General features: G+C 43.7%; 1 protein-coding gene across 1 annotated transcript in view; it reads left to right on the top strand.

Annotated features, from left to right (window-relative positions):
* The window catches only part of DOK5 (docking protein 5), a 141098-nt gene extending 122178 nt beyond the window's left edge, over positions 1–18920 (top strand). Inside the window, exons 7-8 of the mRNA XM_030839141.2 lie at positions 9670–9790; positions 18367–18920. Coding sequence (XP_030695001.1) covers positions 9670–9790; positions 18367–18431 — 186 coding nt within the window. The 3' untranslated portion in view covers positions 18432–18920. The remainder of the gene's footprint in view (positions 1–9669; positions 9791–18366) is intronic.
* The last annotated feature ends 2803 nt before the right edge of the window (positions 18921–21723 follow it).

The following is a 21723-nucleotide window of genomic DNA, read 5'->3' on the forward strand; positions in this document are numbered from 1 at the left end:
ATGGAAGATGAGGGAGGTTTCTCATCCACTTATGGATTCCTCTCTTCAGTCAAGTCAGCCAGTGTGTCCATCAGTGACTCAGTTATTCAGCCACTTTTTATTAAGTGCCGTCATACGAATCACACCAGACACTAGGTATATGAGCATAGATGTGGCATCTTCTCCACCACGGGAAGGAGAGCTCTGCTTACGGGAGGGTCTGCTCTCTTTTGTAGAGGACGGGACACCATTGTGCAGGCAGACGGTGACGTGACCTAAGCTGGGCTTTAAACTAGCTCTCTGGCCATTTACTATAAAATCCTGGGGGAAACAGAGGTTCTGTGTTTTATTTAAGTTTCCAGCCCCCAGCAGAGTGCCTGCCTTGTAAATGATGCCCAGAGTATATAAATGCGTGGAATGAGGGAGTGAATGAACCAAAGAACGCCAAGTGCAGAATTCACTGAAAGGGGTGAGGGGAGGCAGGGACGCAGGCAGGGAGAGCGTGAACGGCAAACTGAGTTCGGAGGCTTCGTCTAATTGAGGGATCATTAAAGGTGGAGTGAGCAGCTCCATCTGGCTCGACGCTGAGTGTCTGCACGCTTTATTTTGTTTAATTTTCACAACTATCCTTGGAGATCGGGATTGGTTTTTTGAATCCTATTTAATTTATTTTTACACAAACACATGTATGGAAATTTTAACTAACTGCAAAAATATAACCGTATAGAAGATGATTTGTGCTCTATTTTTTCCCTTTTATTATTGGTTTGCATGCCTCTTTCCCCTCTTTAGCAACTCCTAAAACTTAAAAGTGTGCACTTATCTTTCCATGTTTTCCTCCGTACCCATATAATCCTACACAGAAATCGACATCTACATACACACAGAGGTGGATAGACACACATAGATATCTACACAAGATATGGGTATTTGGGGGTCATTGTTGATTTTCCAAAATCGTGATCATATTACACATTTGAAGAAACTACCCCCTGGTATTCTTATTCAACAGTAAATATCTCACGGGAGTAGTTTAAAGTCATGTAGCCTAGGTCTGATTCAGGGGTTGGCAAACTATGACTGATGAGCAAAATCTAGCCTATGCTTGTTTTTGTAAGTACAGTTTTATTAGAACACCGCTACACCCAATCCATTTTTACATTGTTATGGCTGCTTTCACATGGAAATAAAAGAGGAGGTTCATTGGCACCATAGAGACTGGATGGCCTGCAGAGCCGAAGACATTTAACATTTGGCCCTTGACAGAAAAGTTTGCCAACCTTGGTCTCATTCATTCTTTTTAATGGTATGCATTTTAATTGGCAATATTAGGTCCATTTCACGGAGGGAGAAATTGAGGCTCCATGGCTTACAGTCAGTAAGTGAAGAGCCAGGACAGGAACGTAAAGCCCAGGGTGTGAGTCAGTGGGAGCTGAAAGGAAGGAGGAAATTTGGGAGGCTTTGGAGGTAGAAGAGAGAATGTCTAGGGCCTGAGTGTGTGTCTGTGGTGTGGGTGGTGATGAGCTGAGGGAGCAGAAAAGGTGGGCTCTGGGACGGTGGTTCCCCACCTTCTGAGGGCATCAGGGTCACCTGGAAGGCTCACTAAGCCACACGTGGATGTGCTCCACCTCCAGGGTTTCGGCAGGTGTGGGTGAGGCATTGGAATTTTTTTTTTTTTTTTTTTTTTGCGGTACGCGGGCCTCTCACTGCTGTGGCCTCTCCCATTGCGGAGCACAGGCTCCGGACGCGCAGGCTCAGCGGCCATGGCTCATGGGCCCAGCCGCTCCGCGGCACGTGGGATCCTCCTGGACCAGAGCACGAACCCGCGTCCCCTGCATCGGCAGGCGGACTTTCAACCACTGCGCCACCAGGGAAGCCCCAGAGACATTGGAATTTGAATGTCTAATAAGTTCTCAGGTGATGCTGATGCTGGTCCAGGAACCACACTTTGAGAACTGTGGCTCTAAAGTGACTCTGAGATTCCAGCTCCTTGGTCCATGGAAGAAATGGCACTGGAGCTAGAGAGAGCACAGCATGGGACCACGTGCTTTGATGCCCTTTATACATACAAAAATCCGCAGTAAGACTTAACACCGATCATTCAGTGAACATACATTGCGCTGAGAACAGAGGTGTCATTGCAGCCATAATTCTCTCCTGGTCTAATTATATCGGACCTTAAGCAGTCTTTACATGCATCTCAGCAGGATATGTTCACGGTGTTTCATGTGTTTACAGAAGCAAGAACATGTGGTTAAGCTCTCTCGCTGGAGAAAGCTAGATCCTTTTAAGAAATCACTCCTCTAACTGAAGTGGGAGCGCACCTGTCCAGTAGGTGGAGGAAAGGTGGGCGCAAGAGCCGCTCTGCAGACCTCTGTTCAGACAGGACGATATAGCTCCTGTCGTCAACCCACAATGATTACAAAACTTGTTCAACAGCATTTGCATCTCGCTTCCAGAGGATTTGGTTACTGTCACTTAGCGTAGCAATTAGCATTTTAAGCGGTTTGTATTGATTAAATGAACGTGCTTCATCAAGCAGAAAGAACCCTGAAGAATGCAGCAGATGTAGTTATCTCAATGAATTACTCCCAGCACCAAACCGTACAAGCTTGCTAGAACTTTACAAGGGTGTTTGATAAACCTCAGAAATACAGATTTACCTCAAACTGGGTAAACAGATCACATACTACACAAACACATGCTGGATTTTATGTCTTTTTAAAAAAAGTATCGTCTAAGACTATTGTTCTCTTTTAAGAGAGGCATTTGGTCTGGAATTTGTAGGAATAAACCTAACATTTTAAAGATTCTGTTCAAAACACGTTTACTATTCATGAGATAGTTGGAGTAATTCTCTCTGGTTAGAAATTTGAAATTAAGGTTAAGCTTCTTTGAGAGCTGTTTTCTACTCTCCTTTTAAATTCCCCTCGTTTTCATTTTCTAGTAAGTGTCATCTGGAGAGGATCAAGGGGCTTAGGGCTGGGGCTGGGGAGGGCCTATAAGACGACAGTGTGTGAAGTGGGAAGATCTTTCCTCTCTACAAGCCTGTTCTTGGAGGAGCCGGGGCACTTACACATATTGCTCAGCGCCTTATGCATAGTTTCAAAGTTCTTTAAACTAGTGCATGGAATGGTATGCAATTGAGGAAAAGAGCTCTGATTTCTTTGAAGATTTCAAAAGAAGGCTTTTGGATTAAAATATTTGATTCAGGGCTTCCCTGGTGGTGCAGTGGTTGAGAGTCCGCCTGCCGATGCAGGTGACGCAGGTTCGTGCCCCGGTCCGGGAGGATCCCACATGCCGCGGAGCGGCCGCGCCTGTGAGCCATGGCCGCGGAGCCTGCGCGGCCGGAGCCTGTGCTCCGCGGCGGGAGGGGCCACAGCAGTGAGAGGCCCGCGTACCGCAAAAAAAAATATAATAAAAAATAAATAAAATAAAAGATTTGATTCACACATGATATAGAATTGTACAAAATGTTATCCAGTGTAAAATAAGTCTCTTTCCCATGCTTAATCATCTCAGGTTCCCAGTTTACTTCCTCGGACGCAAACCCATGACCAGCTTCTTTTGCATCCTTCCGGAACGTCATATCCCTTAATAGATATAAAGGTATCTATGTATTAATAAGTACATTCATTTTCTGAGTATCTACTTTGTGTCAGACCCTGTTCTAGGAAGCAGGAGTACAGCAGAGAACAAGAAACAGTCCTTTGGTTCAAAGAATGTACTCATTGTTATGGAGAATGAGACAGTCATCAATAGATAATAAACATAAAACTGTATCAAGAGTTGGTGAATGCTGTGAAGGAGACTGCATTGTAAAGGACAGAGAATGAAGGAGGTTTGTTGCCCTGATAAGGTGATACTCTGGCAGAGAGAGGGGGGAAGGGAAGAGTGGAAATTTCTAAGGGCCAGTTTTTTTTTTTTACAAATATGTGTATCTGTTCTTTTTCAAATTCTTTTCCCATTTAGGTTATTACAGAGTATTGAGGAGAGTTCCCTGTGCTATACAGTAGGTCCTAGTTGGTTATCTATTTTAAACATAGCAACATATAACATGTCAATCCCAAACTCCCAGTCTATCCCTTCCCCCATTCTCCCCCCCCTGCACCGGGTAACCATAAGTTCATTCTCTAAGTCTGTGAGTCTGTTTCTGTTTTGTAAATAAGTTTGTTTGTATCCTTTTTCTTTTAGATTCCACATATAAGCGATATCATGTGATAGTTGTCTTTCTCTGTGTGACTTACTTCACTCAGTATGACAATCTCCAGGTCCATCCATGTTGCCGCAAATGGCATTTTTTCGTTCTTTTTAATGGCTGAGTAATATTCCTTTGTACATACGTACCACATCTGTTCCAGGCAGAGGGAACAGTAAGTGCACAGGCCCCGAGGCAGCTCTGTGCTTTGCATGTTCAAGTACAAAGCTGTGACTCTGAAGCAGATGAAATGAGAAGAGGGGTAGGAGGTGTTGTCTAGAAATAAGTAGGGGCCACATCCTATATGACCTTTCATTTGTGGTCAAGAGTTTGGATTTTGCATGGGGTCAGTTGAGAAGTCATTGGAGGGTTCTGAGAAAAGCTGAGATCAGTTGGCTTTACTCTTTTTTTTTTTTTTTTTTTTTGCGGTGTGCGGGCCTCTCACTGCTGTGGCCTCTCCTGTTGCGGAGCACAGGCTCCGGACGCACAGGCTCAGCGGCCATGGCTCACGGGCCCAGCCGCTCCGCGGCATGTGGGATCCTTCCGGACCGGGGCACGAACCCGTGTCCCCTGCATCGGCAGGCGGACTCTCAGCCACTGCGCCACCAGGGAAGCCCCTGGCTTTACTCTTGAAGGGGGCACTCTGGCCGCTGTTTGGGAAAGACTGGGGGTGGGTGAGGCGAGAGTACAAGTAAGAAGCAGAGTTAGGGACTATTTCTGTCATCTGGGAATCCAGGTGAGTGCTAATGGTGCGGATCAGGTTGGTGGGGAGGGAGGTGGTGAAAAGTGGATTCTGGATACATCTTGAACAACAGGATTTGCTGATGGTTGAACTTTCTTGTAGGATAGAGAGGAAACAAGGTAGTCTCAAAGGTTTCTCTTCTTCTTGAAACAGAGCAATGGGTTGAATGGAAGAACCATTTGCCTAGAAGGGGAAGAGCTTTTAGGGAGTGAAGTGTGAGAAACGATGGTTCTGGTTTGTACATGTTAGATGAGAGATGCCTACTGGACATCTAGGTGGAAGTGGGAAGCAGGCTGTGAAATACAGGAGCCTGAGGTTTAGGGGAGAGATTGGAGCTACAGATATGCATTTGAGAGTCATCAGAGTGTGGATAGACAGTATTTAAACCTGTCCCAGTGATGACGAGCTCTCCCCACCAACATACATAGATAAGGAATGGTGGACCTTTGGTTTTAGAATTGTTTCATGTCACTTCATAAAGATCTACCCTTTCCTTTCCTTTTTTTTTTTTTTTTTGCGGTACGTGGGCCTCTCACTGTTGTGGCCTCTCCCGTTGCGGAGCCCAGGCTCCGGACGCGCAGGCTCAGCAGCCATGGCTCACAGGCCCAGCTGCTCCGCGGCATGTGGGATCCTCCCGGACCGGGGCATGAACCCGTGTCCCCCGCATCGGCAGGCGGACTCTCAACCACTGCGCCACCAGGGAAGCCCATATTCATGGAATTGTGAAAGCATCACTGCAGTCAACTCCAGAATATTTTCATCATCCCAGAAAGAAACCCATCTCCTTTAGGCATCATCCACCCAGCCGTAGGCAACCACCAATCTGCTTTCTCTGCATTTGCCAGTTCTGGACCTTGCATGTAAATAGAATCATACACTGTGTGGTCTTTTGTGACTGGCTTCTTTCACTCAGCATCAAGTTTCCAGCTTCATCCGTGCTGTAGCGTGTGTCAGGACTTCATTCTTTTTTATGGCAGTCCTTTTCTTTTTTATTTGTTTAGTTTTATTGTCTGTCTCCTTAGGAAGGAATGTTCCATGAGAGAGGAGCTTTTGAGGCTTAAACGCGGGGAGGGGTGTGTCCCGTGCCACACAGCTCATCTGGAGCCCAACCTGAACGGGAGCCCGGGTCTCCTACCCCATGGTCAGCTCCCTGCCACCCTCGGCAGCACAATGCTTTGTGTGTCCTTGAAACCCAACCAATTACATCCGTTGATTGATTATCTCAGGCCACTGGGCAGCGTCAGAACTCTCTCAGGCTGCTTAGGAAGAGACCTACATGCATCCCTGTTGTTTAGGGGGGAAGTTTGAGTGTTGAAGTACAAGAAGGCATTTCTTTGACATTCACAAAGCCTTGCCTTTCTTCCCTGGTGGGATCTTGAGTAACACTGTTAGTAGAATGAATAAATGTGTCGAGCTGAACTCCCCGCCGTTGGACTGTCCTGACCGCCTGTGCATACACACGTAAGCAGGTCTTTCCCCGAGGCCCTGCTTCTGCTCATCACTTGAATGCAGAGTAGAATGATGCAGTCTTATTTTTTTTAACATCTTTATTGGAGTATAATTGCTTTACAATGTTGTGTTAGTGTCTGCTGTATAACAAAGTGAATCAGCTATACATATACATATATCCCCATGTCTCCTCCCTCTTGCGTCTCCCTCCCACCCTCCCTATCCCACCCCCTAGGTAGTCACAAAGCACCGAGCTGATCTCCCTGTGCTATGTGGCTGCTTCCCACTAGCTATCTATTTTACATCTGGTAGTGTGTATATGTCCATGCCACTCTCTCACTTCGTCCCAGCTTACCCTTCCCCCCTGCCCTGTGTCCTCGAGCCCATTCTCTGTGTCTCCGTCTTTAGAATGATGCCGTCTTATTACCACGTTCCCCACAGCCCCTGAGAACCACGTTAGTTTAACCTGGACCTGGAGCTTCGGCAGGAATTCAGCTCTGGGCTAACAGTGCTTCTGATTTGCTGGGTTGATTAGGATTTATTCCCTGGGCAAGAGCTGGGTTCACTGGCTCATTTATCCATCCTCTATTTGTTCAGCCTTCAGGGGCCCCACTTAGGTGTTGGGGACACAGAGATAAAAGATATAATCCCCACTTTCTTGGAGTGCATGGGCTACAGGAGGAGGTGGCTAGTTTAGCTGCTGTCACAAAACAGTGAAATGATCAGAGAAAGAGCAGAGCTGTGGGATGTCTGCTAGAAGCACCTGGTGTCATGAAGGGGGAAGAGTCGTCAGGAGGTGATTCCTGAGCTGCCTCCTGAAGGGAAGGTAGGTGTTAGCCAGGTGAGGAGTGGGGGCAGCTCTCAGGCTGAGAGATCAAGGCAGTGGTGGGGAGGGGGGAGGGGGGAGGCACCACAGGTGGGTGGCAATGGCAGGCCCCCTGCCATAGTGCGGCCTGAGATGGGAAGGGTAGCAAGCTCAGAGGGGAAGGGTCACTTACAGCAATAAAGAAGGATGAGGGCCAGCACAGGGAGATCAGCTCGCTGCTTTGTGACCACCAGAGGGGTGGGATAGGGAGGGTGGGAGGGAGGGAGATGCAAGAGGGAGGAGATATGGGGACATATGTATACGTATAGCTGATTCACTTCGTTATAAAGCAGAAACTAACGCACCATTGTAGAGCAATTATACTCCAATAAAGATGTTAAAAAAAACAAAAACAAATACGTCCATATAATGGAATACTATGTAGACATTAAAAATGCTGTTATAGGGCTTCCCTGGTGGCACAGTGGTTGAGAGTCCTCCTGCCGATGCAGGGGACGCAGGTTCGTGCCCTGGTCCGGGAGGATCCCACATGCCGCGGGGCGGCTGGGCCCGTGAGCCATGGCCGCTGAGCCTGCGCGTCCGGAGCCTGTGCTCCGCAGCGGGAGAGGCCACAGTGGTGAGAGGCCCGCGTATCGCAAAAAAAAAAAAAAAAAAAAAAATGCTGTTGTAGAAATGCCAACATGCTAACAATACATTGTTCAGGTGAAGAAAATGAGTTATAAAAAAGATATGATATATTTGAAATAAAAAGAAGCATGGGGCAGACACCTTCCAGCTAGACTCTTCACCACATGACTTCCTGAGTCTTCTCAATCTTCGAGAATTCAGACATTTTTGCATTGTTAAATAAGAAGACTTTTCTCAGCATACTTCTCCAAAGACAATTAAAATGCCTCTTTCATAAAATTAGATATTGTTTCAAAGGTTTAAGGAAGAAACAGAGAACCGGCTTTGTAATGTTCTCTATGACACATGACATTAGTGTCATTTTATTTGTTCCTAAATAAGCTTTCTAAAAGTACAGTCAGATCATGCTGGGCTGCAGAAATATATTCACAGTAATATAGTGAGTAATTTGAATTTAACAGCTATTTCCCAAATACTTGCTTTATATTAAAAATTTTATTATATTAAATATAATCCCTTTACATTGAGAAATTCTTATAATCAGTACCTTGAGAATTCAGTTTTTTTCCTCCCTTTATTTTCTTGTATTCCATGTTATTGAGGTTGAATGTCACCAGAAGTCACTGGTAAATAGATTTTTTTGGTTTGTTTGGTTTTGCTTTTTGCTCTTAAACTTTTGAGACTTTTCGTTTCTGCAGAAATAGAGAAACAGCCACAGAACCTCTCTACTAGCTTTTGTTTTCAGCTTTTTGCCCTTTTGGTTTAACAGGACATGTTTAGGAAGAAATGTCCCCATGAAACCTAGTGCTATGTAATTCTACTTGGAGACTCATTTTGGTAATTGTGCTATTGTGATAAAGAATCCAATCCATCACATGTAAATTTCTATTCACCTCCTGCCCATCCCACTAAGCTGTCTTCTCTTTGAATCTTCCCCCCCGCCCCACCCCATGTGTTCGAACAGGCCATTGACTACTCCCCAAAGACCTGGGGCCTCACACTGTATCTTTCAGGATGGATATTCCTAGATGTTTGGTGCCAAAAGCTACGACTTCCTCTTCATCCCTCAGTGTCTGGAATGAGGGTCAGGTGCTTGTAGGGGCAGACAAGGCTCTTTTTCTTATACTAGTGATAGAACCCAACTCAAATCAGCTTAAACGGAACAGAAATAATCGGCTTGTATAATTGAGAAGTCCCATGCTAGTCTCTTGGTTCAGGTAGGATCCAGGGTCTCAGTGGAGCTTGTCGGGACTCTCCCCTCCTTTTCTTGGCTGTCTCCTTTGGAATAGTGTCCAATGACTGGCATGTTCTCCCTTTATTGTTCCAAGATAGGCTCCAGGCCCATCTGCTGTCCTCTTAGCAACCCCACAAAAAAACTCATAAACATTTAATTCAACGGGTGTTTCTTGTGCATCTACCACGTTCCAGAAATAATCTAGACCCTGGGATTCAGCAACGAAAAAAAAGTCAGAAAAACCCCTTAATTTACCTCTACCGATTCTCTCTTCCACAAAAGTCCTGATAAATGTCCCCAGGGATTGTGTCTTATTGGCCTGACGCAGGTCACCGGGTCACCCCTAGAATCAGTGGTGGGGTCTGACCATAACGGAATCGATTGAGCTGGAGGGAAGTACCCCCAAGGAAAATCAATGCACTGTTGCCAGCCGGCTGAAGAACGGATGCTGCTAAGTCAGTGAAACCGACAGCCGTCCACCACCACCATGGGGCCGTACGCACTGATTGGCTGACGGGCCAGCTCGTGCTTCTGCAGCTCCCTGTGTGGAGCTCCCTGGGTCAGGTCTCTCGCGGCCCCGGGGTTGCTGACACACGCTCTCTTCCTTGACACAGCTCCAGATGAGGATGAGTGAGCGGGCCGCCTCGCTGAGCACCATGGTGCCCTTGCCTCGAAGCGCCTACTGGCAGCACATCACGCGGCAGCACAGCACGGGGCAGCTCTACCGCCTGCAAGGTGAGCGCGGGCGGACTGTGTGGGGTAGGGGAGGGCTGGGGGCAGATGGCTGGGGGGGGAGGGGTGGGGATAGGGCTCAGCTCCTCCCCTCTAATGCGCGCCAGGCTGGTGAGCCCCCTTCCTCCCAGAGCCTGGCCCCTGTCGAGGGGTCTCACTCCCCATCACTTATACTGTATCACAGTGTCCTGGGGGGAATTGTTTAAAATGCAGATTCTTGGGCCCTCACCCCCAGAGATGCTAGATTTTAAGGTGTAGGGAGCGGCTGAGCAGCATGCGCTTTTAACGACCTACACGGGGTCTGGGCACGAGGTCTGGCCCGCGGTTGGGGAAATAGTCGAGCGGACTCACGTCTAGCAGCTCGGCATTCCTTGGGAGCGTGCCGCTGGCGGTGCGGACATTCGGGCCCCCCCAGGACCTCGAGGGTGGGGCCCGGCCCCGAATGTGTTACCAAGCCCCCCGGTGATGCTCATGACTCTCAAGCCTGGGACCCACGCTCTCCTGGGAAGGGAATGGCCTGGGGGACGGGGAGTCCTGGGCGCTGGTTCTGCTGTGACTCTGAGCCAATCCTAAGAGGCCCCTTTTCCAGAACAGTGATCTCTGGAGCAGGGTACACAATGGCCCATGGAGGGACAAGGGGGACAATTAGAAAAATGTTAAAACATTTTCTTATCCTTTTAGATGTATCTTTGTATGTTTTATATATAAGGATACCTGTGTATATGTAACGTATAAATAAATGACTAGGCCTGTGTAGGGGGTTCTTGCTGGAGACCTTTTCACTGATGAGGCGCAGAGATCCCCAAACATGGAAGAACATCTACGGGGTGGAACCTGGTTCGTCTGCAGAAACTTGCTAAATGAATGAATGCAAGAACGAATGAATGACCACAGGAAACAGTGGCCCCGGCCATGAATACCTGCTCTCTGTGCCCTGGTCACCCAGCCTTCCCTGCGGCCCTTTCTACTGATCATCTGTCCCCCAGAGAGCTTTTCCTGGTCATTCTCCCTGGAATTCTGTGCCTTTCCCCTGTCTGAGGTGACTCTTCGTCATCCCTAGGTCTTACCTCCAGGGCCCTCCCTGACTCCAAGGCAGGTCCCCCAGACTTTATCATAACTGGTGTGGAATCTCTGGTCGTGTGTACCCCTAAGATGCAGACGAGGGCACCCTCTTTTACAGCCCCACCACAGTTTTCATTTCATATTTAATTGCGTGGCCAGTTGACTCAGGACTAGCTCTTCCAAGAAGCAGTAACACCAAGGAGGGCTGGAGACCTGTGTCTTTGTTTTTTCCTCGTTATTTTATCCCTCAGTGCCTTGCATGGAGTCCATGAATATTTGTTGAATGGCCGTATAATGGTAAGAGGGCAGTGAAGGTTCTTACATTCTAGGCTTTATGACTGTAGGCTCTGTTCACTTGTGGGGAGCATGGCATAGTGTAGATGCTCAAAAATTATGTCCTGAGTGCCTGTAGGAGTGACAAGTGACTGCCTTGATAATTGATAAATAAGCTTACCTTCCAAGACACATCTACACAGAGAGGGAGGGTTGGGTTAGATCAGGTTGTTATAAATGCCATTGGTTTCACGTCAGAACAAATTCAGAAATTTTTGCAACATTTGACTTATATCATCACAGTTTTTGTCATTTACATATTGCTTGTACCATTATTCAATTTTCTTCCGTCTCTTCTATTTAAATCTATTTATTTTTAAAAGTATATTTTTCTGTCTTTATACTGCTATACCAATTACCTATATTTTTCTAACACACAATAAGATCAACTGTACAAATACCAATAGTAATTACTGAAGGTTTAAAAGAAGCATGTGTTATGAACATATATTCACAAAAAGCTACAGAGTTGCTTTGTAACTTGACTGTCTACACAGACCCAAATAATCTTTACAAAAAAGGTATGTCTTTTCAGATTCTGTGTGTCTGGAATGCAAAAGAAAGTTGAGAACCAAAGTGATGTAGGCTTCGTAAAGAGAAAATGGATAAATTGCTTGAATTCCTGAGAGACAGCCTGGTAATTTGAGAATAGTCAACTTGTATCAAAGTTGATGAATCACTGGATTTCCCCAGAATACCATGTTTGGAAAGATGAGAGTGAGGATGTCATGAATATTTAGTATGTGTTGCAGTTTCAGAATTTATTAGCAAATATCCCAGAGTTTAAAAATCCTCAGGACAATCTGGACAGAGAAAATGTCATATGAAGAAGACGCTCACTTTACAATCCTTACTTTAACTAATCTAACTCTCTTTAACCAAAACGAGTAGGCATTCATCAGAAATGATTTAAGGCTAAGGGTCTTATCAGAGACCCTTTAATATTTTAAAACATCTTCTTAAGTTTAAAGCAGATGTTTTAGATACTCTTAGCATGCCTTTTTTATGCTCCTTGGGTTTATACAACTACCTCTGACAATGTCTACATCTGTTTGCTACGAAGAAAACAACTCTGTTTTCCAGGATACAGACGTAGTTTTTTTAAACCACGACGACAAAAAACGCAGATTTACGTGCATGCAAAAAGCCCAATTATGGTTGGAAAACCATACGTAGCTGACAGGTCTGGGATGATCATCAAAGACGAGTGACCCACTAATTCCAAAATAACAGTAGTGATAATGTTATGTTTACAAGTGGAGCAGAGCAACGCAAAACCTCACCGCAAAGGAAAAAAATCATGTTCTTTGAGAAGTTTCTGTTGTTTTTGTCAAAAATAGCAAGCCACCAACCAAACGACTCATCAGAATTGGATTTGGGTTTATTTGATAAATCTTTATCTTTAGGTTTGTTATCTATTATTTTTATAATTCAACACTCAAAAGGTTCAGGCAGACCTTGGATATTCGGGGTTCGATTCCAGACCACCTCAAAAAGGCGAATATTGCGATAAGGCAAGTCACACAAGTTTTCTGGTTTCCCAGTGGACACAAAAGTTACGTTTACGCTATACTGTAGTCGATTAAGTGTGCAATAAATAGCATTATGTCTAAAAAAGATGTACATACCTTAATTTAAAAATACTTTATTGCTAAAACATGCTAACCGTCATCTGAGCCTTCAGCAGGTCGTAGTAGTAACATCAAGATCACAGGTCACCATGACACATATAATAATAATGTACAAATTTGAAATATCGTGAGAATTACCAAAATGTGACACGGAGACACGAAGTGAGCAAATGCGGTTAGGAAAAAGGGTGCCAACGGACTTACTTGACGTAGGAGTGCCACAAATCTTCAATTAAAAATATGCAATATCTGCGAAGCATAGTAAAGTGAAGCACAATAAAACAAGGTTCTTGCCTGCATTACTGTAAACTTAAGTTCAAGTTTATTGGTATGGATTTTCCAAATGAGCGCAGTAGTAATACTTACAAAACAGTCATTTGAAGATAGTGATAGCTTAGTTTCTAACGAAATAAATAACCAGTGATGAGAAAAAAATGCCACAGAATTCCCTCAGAGACGATGGGTTATCAGACTTTGTGATTGATAATTTTATAGGGTTTTGAAGATGATTGTGTTCTAGGTTTTGAAGATGATAATTAAAACTATTATTGTTTGCTCTTTGTTATATAGTATGACCTTCACTGAACACAAATTTCCAGTAGAATTCTTACATTATTCCTGTTTTGACTGCATACTGATACTCACTGAAATGTCCTATTATCTTGGAATATTTCTGTGCATGAGAATGGCATTGTAATTGCTTCATTTTTTTTTTTTTGTACCGATGTTTACTGAGATATTTCCTCACCAGCGTGTTCTGTGTAGATTTGTCCATATTTATTTTACCTTGTGGATTGCTTTTTAGTCGCCAGCATTCATTAAGATACAGTGCTAATACGTGCTGTGTATGCAGTTTGGGGGCTCAACTCACCAGTAAATTTGATAGATTAAAAAAAATGTTCACAGACTACCTAAAATTATCTTGCTTATTATCAGGGGTGGTCATTTACACAACAAATAAATGGGATAAGTTCATCTATTCCACCTATACCACCTGCTCTCCTTCTTCCCTTCTGCCCACCCCCAGAAAAAAAATGAAATTGAGAAAAACTAGTAACATCACGACCCCGTGTGCCATAGGATGAGGTTACACAGCACGTAATTTCTTCTTGTTTTGCTGGTATCCATGAGTTGTAATCCTCTGGCCAATTCACCTACCCTAATGTATTTCAAGCCGACGTCTTCTGACAGATCTGGTGGTTATTCTTGGAAATCAGACCCTTACGAGGGAATTTATCCAACTGGTCTGAGAAAATTTTCTTCTCCAAATTTAGTCCTAGAGAGTCACCTGCTGGTTGGTTTTGGAATTACCACCTTATTATTGCCGTTTCTGGTGGAGAGAGGAAGGTGCTGGTTCGGACACACCCACCTACACTAAGACGTATTCAATCCACCCTCACTGCTTCTCCCACCCCATTTGCCAGTTTTCAAAACTAAATTCTTGTCTATGTTTAGGTATATATAGAGGCAACTTGTGAGGTTTATCATGAAAACTGGGAAGGAATTCATGAAACGGAAGCATTCAACAGTGTGCTGAGCACCGTATTCACAGGATTCTTTTAAGAATTCATTGTATAAAATAACCAGAGTCATCTTTTCCAGTTGTCTTCTGTATTGTCCTAACCCTGGTCGACACCATCTTCCTCCAGAAAAGTACTATGCTCCAATAAGTTTGGGGCAAAATGCTGCATGTTAAATTCTCCTTTAGGAGGTTCAGAAAGCAAATCTTTATTTTTCAGACTCCGAGATGTCCTGTAGTAAAAGATCTGTTTAGTCTTGCTTAAATCAGAGCTCTGCAAATTTATTTGAAACATGCAGTCTTGTCTCTTCTTCTTTATATAAACAAACATTAACATACCTCTAGTAAAGTGCCAGGTTTGTTCCATACAAGGGAGACTGGACGTACTCATTATCTTTATAAAAGCTACCATTTCTTGAGGATCCGCTGTGTTCCAGGTTTTGCACTAGGAACTTAACATACATGGTCTCATTTAGTCCACAAAGCAGCCACCTGAGAGTATTTTACACCCATGTGCAGCTAAGACACAGGATCTGAAGGGTTAGTGATGTGTCCCGGATCACCTATCTAGTAAGGAGTTGAGGTTTTCCTCTCTCCATCCATTCACTGACGCATTTGTTTATTTGGCAAATGTTAATCGAGCATCTACTTTATGCCAAGCACTGTGCTAGGTGATGGAGGTACACTGGGGCTACTAGACAGGCTTGTTTCTGCCCTCCTACAGCTTATAGTCGAAAGGAGAGTCACAGTCAGTAATTACACACATATATTTAATTTCAAATTTGGTCCATGTCAGGTTGAAAAGAAAGTGTTTGTAGTAGAGAAAGGTGAAGCAGAGCTGTTGTCGGTTTGGGGAGGATGATGACAAAGGGACTTCTTTAGAGGGGCTGCAGCATTTACCCCAAGACCTGAAGTCTGAGAAGAGACAGCCATACTGAGAAGCAGGAAAAGCATTGTCCACAGAGAGATCAACAAGTGCAAAGGCCCTGAGGTAGAAACGAGCTGGCATGTTCAAAGAGCAGAAAGGAGGCGGTGTGGCTGGTGCACAAGGGCCTTTAGGAGACAGCGGGTGTGTCCAGCTTCACAGCGATGTTCTTCTCAAACGCCCTCACCTCCTCCTCAAAGTTAACATCTTAGGAATTTTGCTCTTAATCTTAAGGAGCTCCGTTGCTCAATATTTTAGAACCTTTCTGTTGGAATTGCCTCGGAAGATAGCATCCCTTGTTTCAAAAAAAAAAAAAAGAAAAAAATAGGCACGTATCATTGATCAGATGTGACTTTAGATAATTTTAGGAAATCAAAGAGTGGCATCAGATGTTTGCATCACTGTGGGACATCTTCCGTGTTGCTTATTTGGTTCACCTGGCAACAGCTCGAGTTGGCAAGAGTGGGACTATCTTCTCCGTTTCAATGAAGGCGGAAACTGAGACCCTTGGAGGTCGAGTACTTGCTCAAGATCACATAGTCACTGGGCGGAGGGACTGACATTAGAACTTCAGTGTTCTGACTTGTAGTCCAGGGCTCGCTCTTTCTTTTATCATATGTCCTTGCCTTTGGGAGGAAGTTCTGCTCCTCCCGAAGTGTTTCCAAGACAAATACCATGTGATGGAAATAGCTCCTCCAGCGGGTTGGTTCCAGGCCATGCGATTTACATTTTTATTTTAAGGATGATAGATTCTTGGAGCAAGTGGCTACCTTGGAGGAGTTAACATTGGTTTTTCTTTCTCTTTTATAATCTATTTTTTATTGAGGTATAGTTGATTTACCATGTCGTGTTGATTTCTGCTATACAGCAAAGTGATTTAGTAACACACATACATACATTCCTTCTCACGTTCTTTTCCATTATGGTTTATCACAGGGTATTGTATATAGTTCCCTGTGCTCTACAGTGGGACCTTGTTGTTTATCTAGCCTATGTATAATAGTTTGCATCTGCTAATCCCAAGTTTCTAATCCACCCCTCCCACCCGCCTCCCCCTTGGCAACCAAAAATGTGTTCTCTATAACACTGATTTTTCAGTATTAATTCTAACACAGTCACATACATTGTATATGCAGCTGGTAAGAGAGAAGTAATAGATTAAGATCTGAGCAAATGTGAAAAGATGACAAATAAACCAGGGTCTCAAGGTCACGTGTCTGTAGGGGCCAGGAGGACATGCCAGGACTGAGTGATGGGGTCCCTAGTAAAAAATGGCAGGGAGAGTGCAGGCCTAGAAAACAGGGACATCCACCCTTTACGGGAAGTTTGCAGTCATTCAGCTATTGACAAGCAATTCCAAATGTTCCAAGCCCTGCGCAGGCCAGAGAACAGGGCTGGGCCCAGATGGTGTCCACAGGCCAGTACCAGCTTGTGACCTTTGTGTGAACTGCAAAAATGTAAAAATAATCTCTCAATCCATCTCCTGGCTTTAAGCTTAAAAACAGTATTCCAACCAAGCCAGGCAGTTTCAGTTACCCATCATGATAGAAGCTGCAGGTGTATTCATTTCGACTTGACCCCAAGTGAATGCTGTCAGTCACTTTTCTTGAAAATTTTTAGAGTCTAAGGAGCTACCGTTGAAGGTTCAGGAAGGGCTTTGCACTTGACTGGAGATATGGATTTTGCATCAGTATTGTTCGCATGCTGTCTACTTCCTGCAGGGAATTTTTTATCAAACTGTAATAAAGATTTGCCTGGATTTTTTACTTGTAGGATTCAAGCCCATTAATGCAGTTTCTCTACGTTATAGCGTGTGCTTATGTGTGTGTGTGTGTGTGTGTGTGTGTGTTGGAAAGAGAATAGAATTCATGTCCAAAATGGCTCGGAGGCTGGAATAAATGATTTCTAGTGATTTGGGATATTTTAATATTCAAATTACTTTAATAATCATCACTGCTATTGTGTACCAGTGACTGTATGACTAGAGTTTCTTATGGTTCAGATTGGAGGCTTGCAAATGTCTGGATCCCCGATTTCTTATATCAGAAAGAGACTCAGCTGAGGTGTGATGGAGGCCAGGGCTGTTGGTGATAATGAGGGAGAGCTTAAGGCTTAGGGGGCCAGAGGCCACTGTGAACCTTTTTCACTAGGTCCAGTGTTTTGAGCGCGTGTTGGTGGGGCAAACATGCTCCACTTAGCTGGGGTCCCATCTCCCTGTGTGTTAGGCCGGCTTGATCCACACATTTGGTTCCAGGAATGCTGTACTGTTGTGTAGGTTTTGCTTTGCTCACTTCAGAGAGCTGTTCACCTGGTCTGCAGTGTGAATTCCTTTGCTTGTGGTAACGCTTATAGCCAGCAGATGGTGCTCTGTCCGCAAGAACTGGAAAACTGGCCTCCTGGCCAAATCCAGCCTGCTGTCTGTTTCTCTTCACGTTTCCTTGGAACATTCACACCCATTCCTTACATATTAACTGGTTGCCTTTGTGCTACAGGCAGCAGAGTTAAGTATTTGCTATGACACCATACAGTCTACAAAATCTAAAATATTTCATATCTGGCCCTTTATAGAGAAAGTTTTCAGCCCTATCCTGTGTCACAAAGGGGGCTCACAGTTGCCTCGTGTGTTGCCTTCCTGGCTTCTTCATTTTTCTTGGTTTGGAACTTAAACCTGAAATAATAAAGGCTAAATGGATTTTAAGAAGTCCTCTTTTACTGCAAGATTTCCTAGGTATAAATATAATATTGTCTTACTTCTGGTCCGGTTTCCAAAGAGTGTCCTCGCCAAAAGATTCCACAGTCCTTTGATTCCATATCATCTCCTCTAAATATTCTGGGTATAGGAGTTGAAAAAGACGAAACATTAAGGAGGAGGTTGTCCTTAACTGCTACTGGTCTGATCATAGCTCAGTGCAAAGGCCACATGCAAATGAGATGTTAATCATACCATCTCTTATGACTTCCATTTGCATATCCCTGTGAGTGGCCTCTGGGAAAAAAATCCCGTGTCCTATGTTACTGATTTCCACTATAGAGAAACTTGTGACTGGCTAATCTGGTTGTGGGCTTTCTTGAAATATAACTGCCGATTTCTAAATCTTTTTTGGAAAAGATGTCACCAGCCCTCTGAAGCTTCATCGAACAGAGACTTTTCCTGCCTACCCATCTGAGCACTGACGGAACCGCCAAGAATTGCTGTGTGACATGCTTGTGATGTGTCAGGCACAGATCCACCCGGGAGGTCAGAGGATGACCCCGAGGGAAGCGCTGAAGAAAAGAAGCTACACGTCCTGGCTAACTGCGTGGTCCTTGGGAAACTCTGCAATACCATATTTTGTCTTTTTCTTTTTTTCCTTTCTTTTTTTTCCCCCTTAAAAAAAAACTTAGCATAATTGAAACCTTTTCCTTAAAAGGTTTTTCTTTTTTCTTTCCTTAAAAAAACTTAGCATAATCGAAACCTGTTCTATAGATATCGACGTTTTCTTCCCTCTTTTACAGTTGGACAGAAAGGAGTCGATGCCACAAAATGATTTTCTATTGTAGATACCATGTCCCTGGCACCTCTCTGAATCTATCCTTTTGCCGGTTCTTGTGGTTTTTCCTTCTGAGTGTTTCAATTGTATGACAGTACTGACAATAAAATGGCTCTCATTTGTTATTCGTTTATACCGTATTCCTCAGTTATTGATATTATGGTTCCGCTTAACTGTTGGCCATCATATTTTATTATATTCCCCATTAGTTAAATCAGTGCTTTAACTCAGTATTACCTATTATGTTAATAAATCACCTTTCCAAGCACCCTTTATGTTCTTTATAGGGTTACAATTTCTCTCTCACACCATCTCCCCTCTTCCTCCTTTTTAAAAAAGCCTTTATTTTGTTTGGTGTACTTTCCCAAAACATTTTAAAATAAAAGATCATTCTTCACCCATAGGGTCGTGGGATTCTGGCTATATGGTTTTCTCTGTATCTCCAGTGTTTCTGAAGGTATGTGAATATTTGCCTTATGAGCCATGAGTGTGGTTTGGCATCGCGTTTGATGGAATCCAACCATTTATGCGTTTGTTCACTTGTTCATTCAGCTGGTCTGTGCTAAGCATCTACTAGACAGAGTCAGGAGACAGAGAGATAAAAAGACACAGGCTCTGTCACGAGGGACCTTAAGTGCAGAGGAGTATGACAAGGAAAATAGAGACACAATTTCAATACAGAGTGACATCTGCTAAATGGACCCCGAGAGGTGATGTACTTCGAAAGAGATGGTCACTCTATTCCCCAGGTTTTCCCACCAGGAAACTGCCAGATGGGGATGAAGTCTTGTGAGCTTCTGAGGCTAGAATTGCTATAAAACTGCATGAGAGAGCGGAGATCGTGTCTGTCTCGGTCACGACTCTCTTCCCAGTAGCGTTGCCAGATAAAATATAGGACATCCAATTAAATTTGAATTTCAGATACACAATGAATAATTTTTTAAGTATAAGTGTATTGCATGGGGCATAACTGTACTTAAAAATATCCATTGTACATCTTAGATTCAAATTTGACTGGATGGTCTATATTTTTCCTTGTTAAGTTTGGCAATCCTATTTCCCAGGCCCTAGAACTGTGCCTAACACGTAGCTCATGCTTGAGAAGTAAGTGTTGAATGAATGGAGGATTAAACTCCTATCCTTGGGATAGAATTCTTTCTACAAGGGGAGGCAAATTAACATTGATGGTATGTATACATTCTCAGTGTCAGGCCCGGGGCTAGCCCTTCCAAAATGATTATTTTCACTAGGAAAAAAAATAAATTTTGCTAAGTCCCCAAAAAAGGGACATTAAGAAGGTTCATTTTCATTTATGTTCCTTCCAAAAATGCATAATTTCCTAAAATGGAGATTGACCAATAAAACCCCAAAGGCCCTGCTAAAATCCCACCTGGATCTGAGTTGGCTGGGATTTCCAAGGACACTGCTGGTTAGGATGTGTTTTTCTCAGGGGTGGAGAAATATTGGGGGAGGGAGGATTAAATTCAGCTAAGAATTAATTAGTGGATTAGAGATATAGAAATGATTTAGTGCTAATGGCTTCACTGGGATGCACTTGTGTTCTGTGTTCTCTGTAGCTGCTCTTCACATCCTTTTAGCTCATCCTACTTCTCCTAGATGTATATGTCTTCATCTTTAAAAAATTTGGTTTGCCAAACACGTTTGATAATTTGCTCACTGTTCATTTTCCTGACTCCATCTGGCTCTTATTTATTTATTTTTCTCATCTAAAACTGCCTCATAAGAGGTTCTCCCTGATTCCCAGGGCCTTGGCAGCCAGCACGGGGGATTAAGTTGAAGAAGTAGATAAGCAAATGGAATTACAGAAATAATTATAATTTTAATGAAGTCAGAATTGCTGAAGCAAGTCTACAGCTAATGAGTGTGTGAAGAAATGTTGCTGAGAAGAAATGTTGCTGAATGTAGTTAACTACAAGCCAGAGCCTCTTTTAGGCCTTCTCAAAAAAGAGACATATTGACAGAAAAGAGTTAGAGTGCTATTAGATTATGCTAACAGCTTCTACTTATTGTCTCTGCTATTCTTAGAGCTTTACTTGTGTTATCTTACTGAATCCCCACAACAACTCCATGAGGTAAGTGTAACTACTGTTCCCATTTAACAGATGAGAAACTGAGCCTTAAGGAGCTTTAAATAATCTAAAAATATGCCCAAGATCTCTTAGCTCTGTTAAAAGGTAAACTGAGGCAGATGAAAAGAGTTTATTTGAGTATCCATCTCTGGATCAGGCAGCGCCCAACCAAAAGTAGTTAGAGGTGCTCCGTGAACAGGAGGAGGTTTTTACAGAGAAGACTTGGAAGCAAAGCAAGGCAGTTATTTGACTGACTCTAGTGGTTGCCTTATCTGGGAAAGGCTAGTTGGCTGTTTGTGGCTGGTTGTTCCTAAGTTTCATTTTCTCGGATTTTCATGCACTGACTCTGGCTTACGTTTTGCTTTGCTCATGTAGGCTATCAAGGCATTAGGATCACCCCAGTCTAATGGCCTTCCTGTTTGATTATGTTAACAGCTACTAAATGGTAGACACATTTGAACCCAGGCAATCTGATTCCAGAGACTGCTGTGTAAAATCCCTTACACATGCTGCCTTAGGGGGCAGCAAACTTTTTCTTTAAAGGGCCAGAATATAAATATTTTAGGCTCTGGGGGTCATATGGTGTCACTGTTCCTACTGTATTGCAAAAAAGAGCCATAGACAGTAATACTTAAAGGAGAGGCATGGCTATGTGCCAGTAAAACTTTATTGACAAAAACAAGCCACAGGCTGGATTCGCCCACACCGTACTTGACAACCCCTCCCTACTCTAGATTGTAAGAACACCAAATTCTGTCTTTTATCAGTTTCAGGTTTTTGGTAGAAACCATGAGAAATTTCGACACTTTAATTTCTGGCCTTAAATAAGAGAAATAGTGATTTGAA

Source organism: Globicephala melas, chromosome 15 (assembly GCF_963455315.2).
Source record: "Globicephala melas chromosome 15, mGloMel1.2, whole genome shotgun sequence".
Classification (NCBI taxonomy): Eukaryota; Metazoa; Chordata; class Mammalia; order Artiodactyla; family Delphinidae; genus Globicephala; species Globicephala melas.